The 18,097-nt window shown below is 46.3% G+C and overlaps 1 protein-coding gene across 3 annotated transcripts in view; it reads right to left on the bottom strand.

The window, feature by feature from the left end:
• Nucleotides 1–18,097, bottom strand: part of SLC24A3 (solute carrier family 24 member 3) — a 188,388-nt gene that overhangs the window by 52,333 nt on the left and 117,958 nt on the right. For all 3 annotated transcript variants that reach the window (XR_012763145.1, XM_075413691.1, XM_075413692.1), the window contains 2 exons: nt 15,866–15,950; nt 13,824–13,927 (listed from right to left, as the gene is read on the bottom strand). Coding sequence is in view for 2 of the 3 variants with exons in the window: in XM_075413691.1 (XP_075269806.1) it covers nt 13,824–13,927; nt 15,866–15,950 (189 nt within the window). In the remaining variant the exon portion in view is untranslated. The remainder of the gene's footprint in view (nt 1–13,823; nt 13,928–15,865; nt 15,951–18,097) is intronic.

Below are 18,097 nucleotides of genomic sequence, written 5' to 3'. Positions count from 1 at the left end.
ATCACGCTCAGGTAAAATTTAATAGGCTCCAATGCCTTTTATTTGGTTAAACACTGTCTAAGGTTCATCGAAATCTGAAAAGTAATAGCAGTTAAGGAGATATGTACGTGAACAAGACAGAAATAAAGAGATTCTTACTGTTCCTACAAATGGTGGCACTTAAAAACCATTGAGCTTTTTTGGAATATGAACAAATCTCTGCGGCAGTTCCTTGAAGCCCCTACGTCATTACCAAGACCAGCACCAACTAGCTAGGGCTGCTGTTTGGCACAGAGATGGCGTCTCTCCCACACAGACAGACCTCTCCTGCAACAGAGCTTTGACATCTTCCTGGGCACATACATCTCAGAGGGGGTGAACACCAACAGTGCCCAACCTGCCTCACCAGATAAGCCACCAAGCTTCCTCCAGCGCAAGCAGAGAACCATGAAACACCACAGCTCACTCCTGGTGCCACTACCCAGTCCTTGCGTGTGTCTGTGTGTGGATGTTTGCGCAGCTGATGAGCGGCTTCCACATGTCGCACGATGGCAGGCAAGCCTCTGAGCCGTTGGGAACTGGTCCAGGACTAGTCGGTGGATGACCTCAGGGTCAGCTCGAGCTTCCAGGGACAGCTTACAAGCGGGCTGCAAGCCAGATGAACATGGGGCTGGTGGCCACAGCGGACTGTTCTGGACAGTCTGAACCTTGAGGGACCCTCTCCTGTCCCATGACAAACGCACTGAGCTGAAACAGCCCTCAGAAGACAGCAGCTCAAACCATAGAAGTTAAAAAGACCCCTCAGATCTTGTGCTGCTCCAGCATCTGTCAATCTGTATGGAAAAGCAAGAAAAGCCAAATTCTTTCCGCCTGTCTTGACAGCAGCCTGGGAAATCCTGACTTCTGAGAAGCTGAATATCCCCGACTGCCTTTGGTGAATCTGTCAAGGGCCTCACTCTCTGGGACAGCCCTGACAGGGACCGATCTCTCAGGGCTTCTCAATTTCCCTTGACAAGGCACAGGCTCTGCCTTTTAACTTTGCCATTTATTATTTTAAGAACTCCTCGCTCAGCTCAGGTAATTACAAGGATCCTGCCACCTGCCTGTTCATCCTCACCGGTCGTGATATCAATGAAGCATCATATATTAACGTGAGAGAGTGATGCTGCCTTATTTGTATTCATCTCTATATTAAATTAGGCTGTAGATCCATCTCTGACTTTCAGCAAGATGCCACTGCAGTCTCTGCATGTTTCCTGGGAGACATATCCACATATGTTACACTAAAGAAGAGAGCTAGCCTGGAGGGTGAGGTGTTCACCTGGGACTGAAGCAATACAGTCCTTGTTCTGCCCCCAGCCCTGTGGCCTAAACCCAGGTGAGTTAATTAAGCACTCTCTCCTCCTTGTACAGGAGATAAAGCATTTTTTCAGCCAGCAGCAGCACTGGAGAATAAATGCATGTGGGACTGCATCAGACTGAAACCCTTCAGAAATGGAGGACCCACAAATGTCACAGATACACACCAAGCTGATGCACCGTGTTCATTTCTCAGTCATACCCACTGCTGCTGCAAACCATTCATTAGGCTGCCCAGGAGTACTTGGAGGCCTCATTTTCACCAGTGTCATTCCCACAGCAAAACATGGGGTTGTACCTGAGCTAAGAGGCATGGGCTAGAAATCTCAAGATACCCAAGACTTCATACGGTTTAGAGGGTGGTGAGTTTCTGGTGGCACTTTGACCCACTCCACGATTCAGACACAGGATCAGCCAAGCAGGTCCAGCAGGATCTCAGAGGCTGCCCATCGGTCCTCAAACACCAGAGGCTCCCAGCCCTCACCAGTAGGACATTTTTCCTGTCGTCTCAATTGCATCTTCCTGGCTGCAGCTTTCACCCATGTCTGAAGTCTGCCACATGACTCCTGGCCACAGCCTTCCACACTACTGGCCTTTTAGGGGTACTTTTCCAATGCATTTCACACCTCCTCTGAGGTCACTTGATCTCAACCAGATCTCCTTCACCTGTAAATGTCCCACGAACCAGGCTCACAATCCTTCCTGTCGCTGAAGAAGACAAATCCTGCCAGAAGGGACAGCAGTATTTCGGCCAGCTCCGGAGGCCGGCACTCCCTGTCGCCCGGCAGCCCGCAGCACCTGGCAGTGTTCGGCTGCCAGGAAAACCAGCAAAGGGAGTGCTAAAGGTGATGTCTGTGATTCAGAGGCTGCAGACTTTGTGCTGTTTGAAAGGTCACGACCAAACAGAAGGTAGGAAATAGCAACTGCGTGTTTAATATTCTGCACACACTCTCTCTCTCGGTGTTAAGTGTATCATCCTATAGCAGTTGCAATGAAGGCATAAGGCAGGAAGGAATTTCTTAAGATAATTACTGCCATCTTCCAGCAGTGTTTACGATGAGAGGAACTGCCTGACCATCAGGACACACAAGTTAATTTTCACAAAACTTCCATTGTTTTAGGCACTATTACATCCTACCTGCAGTGAGCGATTCAGTCCATCAGAAGCTAATAATCATTAGCTGCAAATCAAATACAGCAGAGATCACAGAGTATACTTTTCCCCCTTGCTGCTCCCCCAGTGATCATCTGTTCAGACTCAGACATGAACCTGTGAGTCGATCACACTTATTCCCACCTTACAGTCCCTGGAGGGAAGAGAAACATTGGTGAGAGCAAGGTCCAAACATCTCTGGATGTTCCGTGAGGAGCTGGGGTCAGAGAGCTGCAGAGGTGTGCGAAAGCACAGCAGAGAGAAAGCTCTCCACCCTGGCTGGAGCAGCCTCCTGCTCCGACTGGGACAGCCCCATGGTGCAGGTGAAGGATAGGCGAGGCTCGCTGCCAAACTGCCAGGAAAACGCACGAGGGACTATCTCACGACAGCACAGCAGAAGCCCCTGATCCCACGTCCTCTCCCAGCATGCTGAACCACTCAGCATGAAATGCTGAAATTTCAGACAGATTCCTGCATGGAAAGGCACTGCCGCCTGTGCAGCCTTCCTGGAAAGCACAGTAGCATGCCCTGGACCGAATGCTAGGGAGCAGATGGAGACGCTCCTTTCTATACGCCACGGTGATGTCTCCCTGCTGTTGACATACGGGGCTGACAGCTGTCCCAACATCCCAGGACACTACGAGTATCCAGCTCAGCCCCCTGACCATAATTTTTACTGAGTACCTCCTGGCAAAGACGCCAAAGTCCTGCAAGGTAGCGTTGGGGCTTGCTTGGGGCTTTGACCAATACTAAACACCCCTCCCACCCGAACTTAAATGAAACATAAAATATGAGCATAGGTCAGGCCAAAAAAATCCAGCCCTTAAAATACACGTCTCTCTAAGCCAGTAATTGCTGAGCAGCTCTGATCTAATAGACTCACTGGGAGGAAAGCTTCCTTCCAATTACCAGCCCCCTAATTTTACCACTGGTTAGCCATTCTCTGCATAGTTCAACCGTCACTCCGGCTCCCGGTTCGTGCATTGCGGACCAACTCAATTTATTCTCATTATTTCCCCAAGAATATTTGCTTTTTTAAGCAGCTCTTGATATTTTCATTACTGTGGCAGCAATCTGTCTCTGTGACATTCTCAGAATGGGAACAGCGAATGCTCTCCAAACCTCAGGACAAAGCCAAAAATATTTCCGTGCTCAATTGGTACTCATAATAAGCCGTGAGTTATTCAGATCATTGTGTCTTTCTAGCTCAGACTCCTACAGAGCCAAGACAGCAGCACCCCAAAGACCTGCGTTGGCAGACATTTCCTGGACCACGGATGATTCTGTGCAGGATTTGCAGCAGAATTCAAGGACAGCTGTAGACATGGTACAGGAAGGCCTGCACAGGGTAAACATTTCCCAGTCTCCTCAGACTGGCCAGTCCTTGTCAGACGTAAAAAACGATTTTGTGATTTCCCTTGCTTTAACATTACAAATGATTTAAGAAAAAATCCTACCAATAGTAAGTCCAAAGTATCGGTCTGTGCGTGAATTTTGACAGAGCAAACGAACACAAACAGTGATCGTGTTTAGTGGTGATTAGGAGCTGGTCTTGATTTGATGCTGGCAGGAATCCATTTTCAACTCTTCTGACTGCCTCCCCTATTTGTATCTTACTATTGAATATAACTCTGTGAAGAAGGTTTTGAAATGCTGATATAAAAAATTCACAGGAACTTCTATGATGGCCAGACCAGTCCTGGATCATTCACCATCCAGACAGCAATCCTGGCACCGATCTGCCCATCACACCAGTCTCCATCACGTCTTCCTGAAGCAAAAGACAGTCTTGTATCAGTACCGTCATGTTGTCCCTGGGCCTGAGAGGAGCTTCCTATAAACACCTCACCAATGCCAAACCCTTCCTGTGCCCACACAGCCCATAAAGCTGTCATTATGTGTTAAGCAGCTGGCTTGCTGCATCCACGTTGCTGCTCCACCGTGGTTTCCTTGTGCTTTCATGTCTGCCCACTTGGTCCCTCCTGTTGTCTCCCATCATACACTCCGATCACCATCTTTTAGGCTCAAGAGCTATGTTCTGGCTCTGTATTTGCATAATGCACAGTACGGTGGAGTTTTGATCCACAACTCGGACTGCTAGGTCCTATCACAACAGCAACAAGGACTTTATGAGGGAAAAAAAAGAAATCATCAGTAGGTCCAATCTCACTGACCTTACTGTGTGTGGTTTCTGGTTCAATTTAGAGGCAGATGCCAGGCCTGTGACACCATGAAGTCTAGGCTTGCATGCCTCACCGGACAGAAATGACGCAAGCAGCCCTGCTTCAAGCTAAGCATTTACTAGCCACTTTGCTAAACTGGTGCCCAGTGCAGGAACACTGATTTCATGCATGCTACTGGCCTAGTTCTGCAAAATAAAGTTACTTTGGGAATGTCAAAATGCTTGTAGAGCTTGTCAGACCTCTCCAAAAAGAAACCAAAAGGGTTATGGTGTAACAGATACCTCTCACAGAGTTATTCACCATGCACAGGTTGATGCTATGTAGCAGCATCGTGGAGATAAAGCATGATACTCACAGAGAACAGGACAAAGTCACCTTCAGCATTTTCTGGTCAACAAACAGACTGTATGGTTAACAGAAACTGAGTTTGCTCGCACAACAGCTTCAAATTTGCTGCAAATCCACAAGCGTCCGATTCCCAAGACAACACCATGTGTGTTAAAGGGGGAGCTGGAAAGGAATCTAATCAGCTTTATCACTCGGAGTCGCCCTGCTGTCTGCCAGCGCCAGACATCCCAGCAGGAAAACCCCAGGAAAAAGGAGCACTCTGCTGCTTTTACAGCAGGCGAACATCCTCCCCGATTGCTCGGGGAAGCAAGATGCTTCCCTGATTGCTCGGGGAAGAAGGATGCGAGAGGCACAGGAGCTCTTTCAGCTGCCTGCCCAGACAGCAGCAGGGAAGGGAGCTGAGGCAGCAGGTAACTTGTGCTGCTGACCCAGCGGCTGGGAGCACCCTCTTTATTCTGGGGGTGCACAAAGACTTTACTAGGGCATACAGAAAGGCTGCAGTCTCTCAACTTTGAGGACCCTTGGGCGGCATCTCTATATTAAGTGATGCCTCTCTGTCCTGAAGTCCATCGACATCTTTCTGCCCCGTCTGCAGCCTAAGCCGCTTACTGACTGAGTGACTTTCTGCAGGACAGCGAGAATGGCACTGCCCGCATCCTTCCTCTGCTCTTCCGATACCTGTGATTTCACATACACATGGCCATTCCAGCAGCTGTATGTTCCCATCAGGACCACAGCCTTGATTTCTGGGACAAATTCTGTCTTCAGCTGAAGTCTTGGTGCTGGATCCTGGTCTGGCTTATTACTCTTTCCCTTTCTTGCTTTCAAGTCTGTATCTCGCTTCTATCAGTGAAAGAGCAAGCCCACAGTCACTAGAAAATGTTGCCAGCACAAAAAACCCCATTGTGGCCCAGACTACAAGAGTAGCATACAGTCCCAACAGTTGGCATTAAGCTCTCCTTAAACTACTTCCCCACAGTTTTTACATGTCATCCACCGATGGTCACAGACCAGCGAAGAAAAAAACCAACATTCCAACTCTCCCCTCCCAAAACTCCTCCACAATCCAGGAGAACAAAAAAAACCAACCTCATGAATGCAATCATAAAGCCAAAGGTCAGTAATGACTCCAGTCTGAATTACTTGTTGTCAGTGAAATTAAAGCTTAAAAGATTAAGACGCATGCAAGCTAAGTGTATAACAGAACTAGGTTAAAAACAGGTTACAAAAGTCTCAGTCTCTTCAGTGTTCTACCTGGTTACTAAATCTCTGTTCATTTTCCTCGTCTCAGCTTTTCACTATTTGTAACACCTATTTCCCACATATATTTTCACATTGAGGTAAAACTCAGCACGTGTAAGCTGATGATCCTGCAAGGCGTCCCCAGCTTACACAAGGGGTTACCATGACTTGGATAGAGGACAGCCTCCTGAATCTCATTTGTTTCTTCAGGTAAAAGAATACCACTGGAGCAGAAGGCGGCAGGTCAAATGGTCAAGGCAGTCCTTTTTTACTCCACTGTACTGCGGAATGACACTTGGCCACCAACTAGACCCCTTTACAGAAGAAGTAACTGGAAAAGCCTCTAAAAAACCAAGAACGTCTCTGGCACAACCCAGCATTCATGTTCCCCCCGCTTCCCCCAGAGCAGCCTGTCTTGTTCTGGGCAAAGGTGAAATAGAGAAACTAGAAATGAACTGAAAAACACAGCAGTTAATCGGTAATTAAGAAATCAAGCTATGCAGATTAAAAATTACTGTAATGCTGGACTGACTTGCAACTTATGGTTATACTGCTTTCACTTAAGCACTTTTGACTAACCTCATCCTTCATCCTCTCCTGCAACACTACAAAAGGCTGCAGTCTAGCGCTGGATGACATGCAGGAGAGAGCAGCAGAGCTACAATAAAGAGAAGAATCCACACGGGGGAATTTTGAAAACTGAACAAACTCTGCTTGTGCTGGCTTGAATAAGAGCTGAATTAAGCAAGCATTGACCGCTTCCGAGAATCCCACATCCTTGCCGCCAAGGATGACGAGAGGGCAGTGGAAGGAAGGGAAAAATTGTGAAGCACAAACATGAGAGTGAGAGAAGACAGGACAGAGACTGAGGCTTGGAGGGGACCCTGGACTAAAGCAAATCTCCCCATACACAGCTGGTTTGCAGTCATGGAAAAAGCCTAATACAATCCATCACAGCACAGATAGCAGACTCCATGCCTGTATCTCTTCCTTGATAACTAGCATGCATCCCTGTGAAATGCTGCTGAACTTAAGTTTGAAGGGCTGCATCTGCTACCATTTCATCTCTTGCAGCATTCTCTCACTTTCTTGTACCCTCTTGTTGCCTGTAAAAGGCAAAACAGACTCAGCAGCTGAATAAACAATGTTTGGGATATGTGACTTATCTGTACAATTGAAAGAATATGCATTAGTGTCATAGGCCTACGGACAACTGAGGAAACAGCTGTATCTCTCTAAATACGCCTTGGTCAGAGATTTCAAAACACATCAGAGGCTGGTTTCTTCAGCTTGCAGAGACCCAGTTTCAGATATTTTAAAAAGAGATCTGATTTTCAGATTGTGGATGCTAGTTTAGAAAATCCAGCCTTTGCAGGGTGGCTTTTTTTGGCCATCAGAAACGCAGGCAGCCTACATCGACTGTCACTTTTTGAAAACTGGTCCTCCTGTGCCAAAGACAAAGACCTCGGGTGATTTCATTGCTCATATCAGCAAGAAGAGACAGGAAAAAAAAATAACCCCTCCAGTCCACAGTTCTCCTTGGTGATCCGCAAAGTGTCATCAGCACTAATTGGAAGAGAAAATCAAGTCACTTTGAGGCTACTGAAACAAACATTTCTACTTTTCAGTAACAAACCATGGCATAAATATATTGTATATAATCTAGAATCACCTTAGTTTTGAAAACAGTAAGAAGCCCACCAAGTCTTAAGGGTCAGATGGGTAGAGGTGTCTCTGACTTATGCTGGATTTGAAATTTTTTTCCAATTTTCAGCACTGTTTAATAACAAACAAGGGAGACAAGGGGTTTATAATCCTTGACACTAACAGAAATGTCTTTATGGTTGTTTAAAGCAATTTTGCTTGCTTGCATTTGTTAATCCTTCCCCAGCGTTTGTAACACACACAACTTCAGATCTGGGCTGGCCAGGAGAGCCACATGGTTCATCTACCCAGTCTGTTGACATTGTTCAAACCAATGCATTTTAAGCCCAACTTTGACATTTCCACCTGGGTCACAAAGCAAAAAGGAACAAAACGATTCACTAAAGCTGATTTTCATCTACGTCAACTGTCTTTTAGCACAAGAGTAGCTCTTCAGGAGTGCTACAACACTACCACAGTTATTTGGAAACCCTGAAGTGAGGCATAACAGCAGACGGTATAAACAAGTTTTGTGGCTTTTAGACACCCACCCTGCCAGCACCTCAGTCTTCCGAAATGAGTTTGGCTGCAGTTGCTTGCAGGACTGGGCCTCTAGCTACCAAGGTGATAAATTCCTTCAAATTTCAAAATCTAATACATGAAAAAAGAAAGAAAGTGGAAGCTTTTCTCATGACTGCCTTGCTTGAGGGCTTCTGGCAGCCTGCTCCCAAGCTATTTCAGACTGACTGCTAAGCATTAAGCACTTCTCTCCTTCACACAGCACCAGCTCCCAGCAGCACCTTCCCACGTGAGCCAGGGCAAGAGACAGGCAGGGCTCAGCTGCAGACCAGCGAAACTGGAGCGGGTGCCTGCAGGCAGGGTGGCCGAGATCTCTATGGATCTTAACACTGATTTCCAGCATGTTCCAAGCATGGATGGGCAAGCCTCCTACTGTGAAGGCAGAGGTGACAAGCACTGTAGGAGTGTGTCGAATTGAGATGCAGCATAGCCTGAGACCTGTTGGGTATCTGGAGGAAGGAGAGCACGCGGGCATGGAGGAACTTCCCATTTTAGACTTGCTGTGCCACGTAAGGGAGCCTTGCTATAGGCCTTTTAATGACTTCAGAGATGCACCCAGAAGGAAGCCTCTTGCGGTAGCTGCATCTCTGCTGGGATTACAAACCAGGGGTGCTGGGGTCCTCTAGCCGCAGGCAAAGGGTGGATGTGTCGCAAGTGCTCCAGCATGAACTGCCCATGGGGTACACCACGTCTGCAGCTGGCAGAGAAGATGAAAAAACAGTGGAAAACGTGATTGTCCTGGCTCTAGAGCAGGCTCCTGTACCTCCAAAGGCGCCTCGTTGGCACGGATAAAGTTAGCCAGGAGGAGTCGGGTCAAGGAGCCACAGAGCAGAGAATTGGGGAGAGGAGAAAGGATCTAGACCACTGTGGGACTGGGGGAAAGCTAAAGGCTTGAGAAACCACTATGGGGTGGATCTGTATTCCAGCCAAAAAGTTAAGAACAGTCCTAGGGACGAAGGCAGGGCTCATGACGACAGAGGTGTTTTGAGTGTCCCCTTGCAGAAGGTGAAACATGAGCTGGGACCTAGGAGAAGAAAAGAGGCTCATATGGCTAAAGCAGCTGAATGCTCCCAAGGAGAGCTGGGCTGTATGGGCATTGAGATGGCCACTTAAACCCTTGTGCAATGCTGAGGTGGAGCAGCAGAAGCAGTGAGAGCAGCATCTGGAGCCAGAGGGAGCTGCCCTCTGAACAAAGAACATGCCACACGATGCTATACATTCAGGGAAAAAAATGGGCCCGTGCCAGCTCTAATTGGCCCCTAAAATGACAAGTTATTTTGTATTTAATCTCTCTGTGCTTTGTTTCCTCATCTTTAAAACATCCCTTCATCTCATAGACGTTTGGGGAAAATTAATTAATTGTTCATCAACTGCTCAGATACAATAGCGATGAGATCGGCAGAAGTTCAAGAGTAAATTAATAATTCTGCCTCTGGAACAGGGCTTGAATAGGGCCTGGTAAATAAGGCAGAAGGGCACACACTGAATAATGAAGAGAAAACAAAATAATGAATAGCTGCTCATTAAGTGAGCAAAGTCCATTCTGTGCACTGAGGGAGGCACGGACCCTGTGGAGAAATCAGCATAGGACCATGTAATTAAAGACTGTATAATAATGCTTACACACTGGGGGGGCAAATTAAGGTTGCACAAGGAACCTTAACACTGCTATTTTCTAACTTTTCAGTGTTTGACTTTCAACCTTAACACTGCACACCTAAAAACTGTGCTAAAAAAAGCAGCATCATATAGAGGTGTGGACATCATACTTTCCTTCTCGAGTTCCAGTAGTGGGATGTCCATTCTGATTTATTCTGAGAAGTGTGCCCTTTTTCAGTCATTAAAGGCTTAGAAAAATAATCAGTTAGAGTTGGTGTTCAAGTAAATGCATACCAGCTTTTTGGGGCTGAGGGTTTATTTCTTTTTTTAAACAAGGTGCATGTAGCCAAACCCAGTATTTTCCTAAGCCAAAGAATAATAGATCCAACATAGCCCATACATACTACAACCTAATTTACAAACATGACATACCCTGGAGGGACCTGGTCAGTATTTTTTAATTCAACATTTTACCAGTCAAAAAAGCCCCAAAGTCAAGGCTGTTTCATGATACCAAACAGTTCTGCAAAGATAAGGAGTCCTCATGGAAATGCTGAAGTTCCCTGCAGCTTTTACTTCTGGGTTTCCCAACCCGTGGGCAATACAGCACTCCCAAGCACCCTGCCACCAGGCAGCTGCCCCATAATCTCCAGCACAGAGACATCTCCTCCCACCGCTCGGAGCTGAGCACCCCAGGAGGGGATGAAGCAGCCCTGCCACAGAGTTATGGCTTACAGAGCGCTGCTGCCTGGGCTGCTCTCTGCCCATCTCCCGGACTGCTGGTGCCTCCAAGCCACCCAGCATGCAAACAGCAGCTCGTGCTGTTGGGTACGGACCAGCTAGTGGGATCCCAACCATACTACCAGAACTGCAGCTGCAAATTGCCCTCATTGACACATAAAAACTCCTGCTGGAACACTGCTGCTACTGTTGGCAGGTGTTACAGGAAAGCAAGTATAAGATTACCTCCACCGCCTCCACAGTTCTCCTCGTGGAAATTGGTGGTGTGATCACCTTTAAACCGTCCCTCCCCTGCCACAGGCATCCCACGTGTAAAACAGACAGATGGGGAACAGAGCATCCACCCTTCTTGCCCACCCTAGCAATCTGCAGCAGCCACCACCCGACAGCAGAAAATTTAATGACAGGTTTTGACGAACACAAAGGCCACGTGAGCATCATCAGGTTGAAACTGTCACAGGCATGGGCTTAATTCTCTGCTTCTCTCCTTCCACGTGACAAACCTGAAATCCTTCCAGTCTGACCTGAGATTCCTGAACGTCGCTTTCCACGGCAGGAGTCCCAGAAAACAGGTCTGTGTCCTGAGCAGCCTCGGGGGAGGCTCACAAGACCACAAAGTTGGGCTGGTAAATCCCTGCCCATTGACTTATTGGTCTCACCTGAAAATCAGAGGACTCCAGCTGCTGATGCCGCAGGTCTGAGCTCAGAAGAGAAAACCGTGCTCTAACTGAGCTGGAGCACAGCAAGCAGCTTAGACTGACGGCCTGCCTCCAGGTCCACCTGGCCCGTTACAAGGCTACTCAAAACTGAGATCCAGGTCCCCAGCAGAATTGAAGTCCAACTGCCAACCAAATTTAGCACCTGTGTTAGTGCATCTACAGAGACATTATCAATAATAAAACCAAATTCCTGTTAATACTAATACAAAACAAAAAGATGAATCACACCAGGAAAAGTGAATGACTTTTTGGTGAAGGGTTGGGAGTGCGAAAAAATGAAAAGCACAAACCAAAACAGAGTCTTATCTAGAATATCGGAGTTATTTAAACTGAGGTTTCCTATTTACTCATTTAAATAATGATTCCATGCAGTGACATCAACCATTTCAGTTCTCACTCACCCTCTGTGGGTTAAACTGCAGCAAACAGAGGTTAAGTGACTTGACGAAACCACACGCAAATCACTAGCAGAGTCAGGGAAAACAAAGTTGGGACAAATCAGTCCATATCTCAATTCTTGGCTCGAAAGAGACTCGTAGACCACGCTTAGGATAACTTACAGCAGCCCATCCCCACTTCAAACTTCTGAAAGCTACTGCTCCTGGAAGACTGAAGGCATTTACGAGCATTTCGGCTGCGTTATATCCTTCAGAAACCAGTATCTCCCACCTGCAAACGATCTCTCAAGAAGACTGACATTCTCCATCAACCCCCAAACTCTAGTAAACCTTTGCCACTGAAAGCTGTGATTTGTAGCTAGATTTTTAGCAGGTTTGAGGCATGCAATACCATGGAGAGCAAAAATCAGAAGAATTAGCTCCTCTGCCATCATGCTAAACAGTTAATCATCTTCCTTTGCTCAAAAAAAGCACCCTGAGCAAAAAGCCCTACTGATTATAGGAGAACACCTCTGGGGAACACAGCTTCACACTCCGGGAAAGCTTTGGTCATTAAAAATTGGCCTGAATCAATTGAGCTTTCACAGTAGGAGTTACAGTAGAACCACTAACATACTGAGCACGTGTAGCTTCCAGCTGCATGTTCCCATGCAAATCTAGGGAGCTTTGGTGGATAAAAAGCACCGCTGTGGGCTTTTCCTGAAGCCTCCCCATAGTGAAAATGTTCACCTTCACTGCTAACACAAATAAAATTGGATTACAAACTTTCCCAGGAAAGCCCAATCTCTCTGCATGCTTTCTCATACTGACCAAGTTATACAGGCCCCTTCTCTTAAGTTCTTCTTCCAGAGCTAGTTATCCTACTGCCCTGTATTGATAATGTTATCCTGCTTCTCCTCTTCACAAATAAGTCTGCACAGTAACATTTCAAAACCATTTTATGAGACTGTAAAAATACTGGGCATGTTGGCAAGTGCTAAGGTGAATGCAGATTCAGGTATTTAATTATACAGTCAATCATCTGCAATTCAGACAGCAGCTCCGATCTCACAACTTAATTACTTTGATTTCAGATGAATAGCTTCTGTTGTCGTAAGTAGTTTGACATGCTGGAAAACAGTCAGAACTTACACTAGGAATGGACAACCTTACTGCTAGTGAGGAAAAAAGTTGGGGCATCCTTGGAAGTATTCAAAACCTGACAGGACAAGGCCCTCAGCAACTTGATCCAACTCTGAAATCAGCCCTGCTTTGAGCTGGGCGGTCAGGGTGGTGAGGGCTTTGGATCAGAGACCTCCAGAGGTCCCACCCCGTATGAACCATTCTGTGATTCTCGACATAAATACCGAGATAAACTACAAGCAAAGACTGCATCTTTCTTATATGACTTCACAAGTCACGCCAGTCACCAACAACGTTGTGCCAGCTCAGCACATGTATCTGAAACTTTCTTACACAAAGGCAGCATCTTTTGTGATGCTCCAGAAGTGTCATCATTCTTTCAGAGGCATCTTGCATGGCTCACCGAAGTGCATTTTTACCAGCCAGAAGCACAGACATTTCCTGGCTCCTTCGGTCTAAAAGAACCAGATACAAACATCACAATGCATTTTTCAATAGCTACCCAGAGGAGGTGTTAAATAACCAACTTTTATTCCTTTGACCACCCACATATTTTGGGCAGCTTAAAACGCCTGAGTTGACATTTGCTGTTCTGCTTTTCATTTCAAAAATGCAAGAGGAAGAGCGTAGGGCCCTTCTTAAAAAGAACAAAGCCAGAGAAATTCGTGGCAAGGTTGTGAACCTGGCAGCTGATTTCACAGTACAGCCAAGGCACAGGATGAAACAAGAACTGTTAGGAATCATTAAATGCTCTTACCTGTCCTGCAAAAAGCCCACACACGCCAATAATACAGAGAATGTTAAATACAGCCGAGCCTACGATGGTTCCAACGCCTACGTCTCCTTTTGTGATAAAAACACCTGAAAAACAAGTTCAAGGCAAGCTGCGTAAATTGGAATTTTTCCACAAAAAATTGCAGACCTCACACCCCTTTAATGAATCTAAAGTCATGTACCAGTTCTGCCACATTCTCTCATATTTAATAGTGCAACTTTCAGAGAAAGGTACTAGGGTGAATAAAGGTGGCAGAATTTGCTTTCTGAAGGGACCTGGATATATTGTCAATTGAAAACTAAGTATCTTAGACATGTCTAAGTCACCAACCTCCTGATCTTACAATCCACCATTATGGCAATACACATCATAAAAGACAGTAAGCTCCGTGGGAGCAGCTGGTCGGACACAAATATGCAGGAAACTATCTCCCATAAGACATCCCCTTACCAGTACCCTGCTCCTCCCCATATCCCCATCCCTACCGGCTTCAATGGACAAGCAGAAGCTTGAGCTGGAGCTGATTCAGAGCTGCCTGGCCACTAGCTACTTGCAAGCTGAACGATGCCTCTCAGGATGAGTTATGGGGCTACGTTACAAGCTCCTTTCAAAGCTTTTCTGTCAAATTTGGTTAAAAGTGGCCAATGAGGTTACTGGTGAGGGAGATGAACTGACAGACACATGCATCATGGTACTGCACAAAATTCTCTCCTTAGGAAGTCAGCCTAAAAATAGCACTCTATCTCCTACCAGCTGTCAGTCTGTTTAAATCCACCAGTTCCTTTTACGGTTCCAACAGTATTTATCTGGCCAGCGTAGTTTAGATACTTTTCTCCCACTTTATCCTTTTCTCAGAAACATGTTACACAGAAGCAGTCACCCGCCAAGTGACACAGTATCTGGTGGATTAACCACAGCAAGATAATGATCTGACTGTTAGGGCTTCTCTAAGATGCCTGAAGTAATCTGATTTTATTTTCACCCTGTTACTGCAAAATCCTTAACTGGAATACAACCCCAACTTGGTCCAATTTGAGTTCTGACATTTTGAGGCTTTGCTTGTGCAATTGGACCCCTCTGCAGAATACGCCATTTTGCACGAATTAGTTTATGCTCTGCATCTGATAGCTGTGACTGAAATAGAAGTATCTTCTAGAGAAAGTATCTAAGCTGAGAGTAATTCTCCTTGGTGATGGAGAGTCGACCTTAACTTCCCAACCACTGCTTTGATGATCACCTACTAGTAGAGATGTGGATGAGTAAAACTGCAAGAACACTCTCCCCTTGTGCCAGGTAGCACACGTACAGCATCATTTGCTAACAGCTGACTGCAGTCCCCTCTTAGCTCAAGGCTGTTGAAGGACCACATGAGTTTCCCGGGCTTCACATGCTTATGGACTGCTGAATCCCTTGATCACACTTCCCATAAGCAGAGAGTTGCTTTGGTAGTGTGATGCTCTGACCAACTTGTCGCTGTGAGAAAGTATTTTAAATCCTCTTCTCCTTCTAACTCTGGCTTTCCCAGAGGGAAGTGATGTTAGGAGACTAACCAGAGTGGAGGTGACGGCAGAGAAGCTGCAGCTGAGGACACAAAGAGTTTGCCTGGGTACCAACCCAGGAGGCTGGAGGTGCATCCTCTCACGCTACGTCCTAGAGACAGCGTGGTAGATAGCGTAGGAGGGCGGACAGAAGGGGAGAAGGCTGCACGTGCAGAGCTCAGTGCTGTGCAGTCTGGCTGCGCTACAGCAAAGTAGATTATCAGAGAGTTAAGGTGAACTGCCTACGGGCCCTGGTTTGACGGGGTCAGATCAAACCACTTCCAAGGCAGCTCTGCTGTACGATAATGGCACTTTTTCAGAGCCGCTTCATTTAGCAAAGATTCCCCACAATTAGTCCTACGTGTGCTCATGAAGGAAGGGCCAGGTATTCTAATGAGTGTTACAGGTGCTTAGCAATCCTATTTCAACTCTGAGAAATAGCCAGGGAAATGCAGGGGTTTCGAGAAGCAGCAGCAGGTTAGTTACCTATGACAGATGTAAACAACTCAGGAGCAGAGCTTCCCGCTGCCATGAAAGTTGCCCCAGCCACATCTTCGCTAAGATGCAAGCGCTGCAGAAAAACACATCAGAGTCATTGATTACAACACTGAGAGGCTGAAAGAATTGAACTAGAAACGTTAAACTGTCTACCGAGAGTGGGAAACTGCCAATATGTATAAAGTTTTATGTTAATACAGCTAAAGTATAGGGGGAAAAGTCATCACGGGCATTGGCGACGTAAGCTAGCATCTCCTAGTACTCTGGACAACAGCAAGGCAGCTTCAACAGTCATGGCCCCTTGTCTCCTCCATGACCCCAACACACACATGATCTCACCCACTTTGGCCTGTAAAGACCAGGACTGGAGCTCGGGCTTGGTTCACTCCCAGCCACCTTCCTGGGTATCATTTCAGCCTTGAACATTTAACCTCTCCTCACCCCCTTTCACTTGGATCACCATTGAAAGTACTTACCTCCTACAGCCTTCCCCTAGCAGTGCCCAGGGACTAGCTAAAATGGGGGTTTCTGGAAGGGAAAGGACCCACTACTCTATGAAAACTTCGTCGGCATGTGCTGTTTCCAAAGATTTACTTCGTTAATTACTTCCTTTATGTTCTCTGCATTCCCACTGCTCCATCTGCACAAGTCACTGTTCAGCAAACGCGACAAGGCTGTTAAAGACCACATGCCTTGCTGGCACCTTCCACGCTTTAATGAGTAGCTAAAAAAAGCCACCCCCTGCCATACGGCCATAAACTGCTGAGCTGTTACTACACAAAGCTGGCTTGCTCGCACGCGTGCGAGTCAGCAGCTGCCACTGTAGGAGCAAAGGGAAGACAGCTGAAGGTGGTGGGGATGTTTCCCTAGCAGAACCGGCCGTTTGAAGCAGCACACCCAGCCTGGCAGGATGGAGGCAGCCTTCCTCTCCCCTCTGTAGCAGTGCAGGGTTCCTCGGCAACTTTATTGTTACCAAAGTACATTTGCACTGAGACAAAATTGCAGGAATCCTCCCACCAACCTCATCTGGATTGAAGATCCCACAAAGGATATTCTAGGCTTGTGAGAGAAGGTAACTCTATCCACTGATTGTACACACATAACAAAAAATTTTGTACATATGTTATGGGGACAAGGAAAAAGGAAAAAGATGTGCCCCGACCAGGAATGCTTTTTAAGCAGGAGACCATGCCATCACTGCACTGCTATAAAAACTTGTGGAAGCTGATTAAACCCAGCTTTATGGAAAATTATTTTACATAGGGTTAAAACCATTGCAGAAGTTCATAGCACCAGAAATAGATAGATCCCCAAAGGCCAGTTTCTTCTGCAGGATTCTCTACAGAAACACAGGGACAGTCATCCTACAATGGTCTGTCTGCAACTCCATGGTGTCTTTTGAAAGACAAGACCATCAGCCAAGGAAACCAGCTGTGCTGACTTTCTGTGGGGATGGTTTAATTTAAAACTATAGTAGATTCCCCCGAGGACAGTTCCTAGCCGATTGATTGCAATGCATATGATGATTAAGTTAATACAATAGAGCAGAAAATACAGCACACTATGTAGGAGGCAAAAATGCACTCTTTGGTATTTGCAGACAATGTTTGCAATTGACGTATGACGTTAGTCGCGTCATGTAAACGCTCTGCAACACCAATAACAGAGAGTAGCTGAGCAAATGCAAGTACAAGCTGTTTTAGAAAACAAATGAAAATCAGGGCTTCATTGTAAATACATCTGAACTAGGACAGAATGTGAATGTCTACCATAGCAAGTGTTCTGGAACAAATTCTCATCTCAACACACACATTTGGGAGCGCAAATGCCTTGTTGGTTTAACTCCACAACCGCTTTCCAAACTAGATGAAGCTAAGCCAGAAAAAGGGCATTTATTTTAGAATTAGTGCATCTAAACTGTGAGCAACTGTAGAATAACTATTGGTTGATCTCCAAGACCAAAAAAGCCTTCAGGCGGGAGGTTTGAATTCTTTTGTGCTGGATATGACAGTAGGTGGTAGTCAGATTACTGATGGTAGATCTTAGGTCAGCAGCAAGTCATTACCATTTACGGTTGTTGGCCTGCTAAGCGCATTACATGTACTGCCATACCCAGTACAACCTCTTAGACGTGAGTTCCTGCCAAGAGGCTCTCTCCCCTCTCCGTGTCTCTCTCGTGATTATTTTTTGTGAGTTAACAGGCAAGTGAAGACCCTTGAA

Source organism: Opisthocomus hoazin, chromosome 2, assembly GCF_030867145.1.
Source record: "Opisthocomus hoazin isolate bOpiHoa1 chromosome 2, bOpiHoa1.hap1, whole genome shotgun sequence".
Lineage (NCBI taxonomy): Eukaryota > Metazoa > Chordata > Aves > Opisthocomiformes > Opisthocomidae > Opisthocomus > Opisthocomus hoazin.
This window is presented reverse-complemented; position numbering and strand designations above follow the sequence as displayed.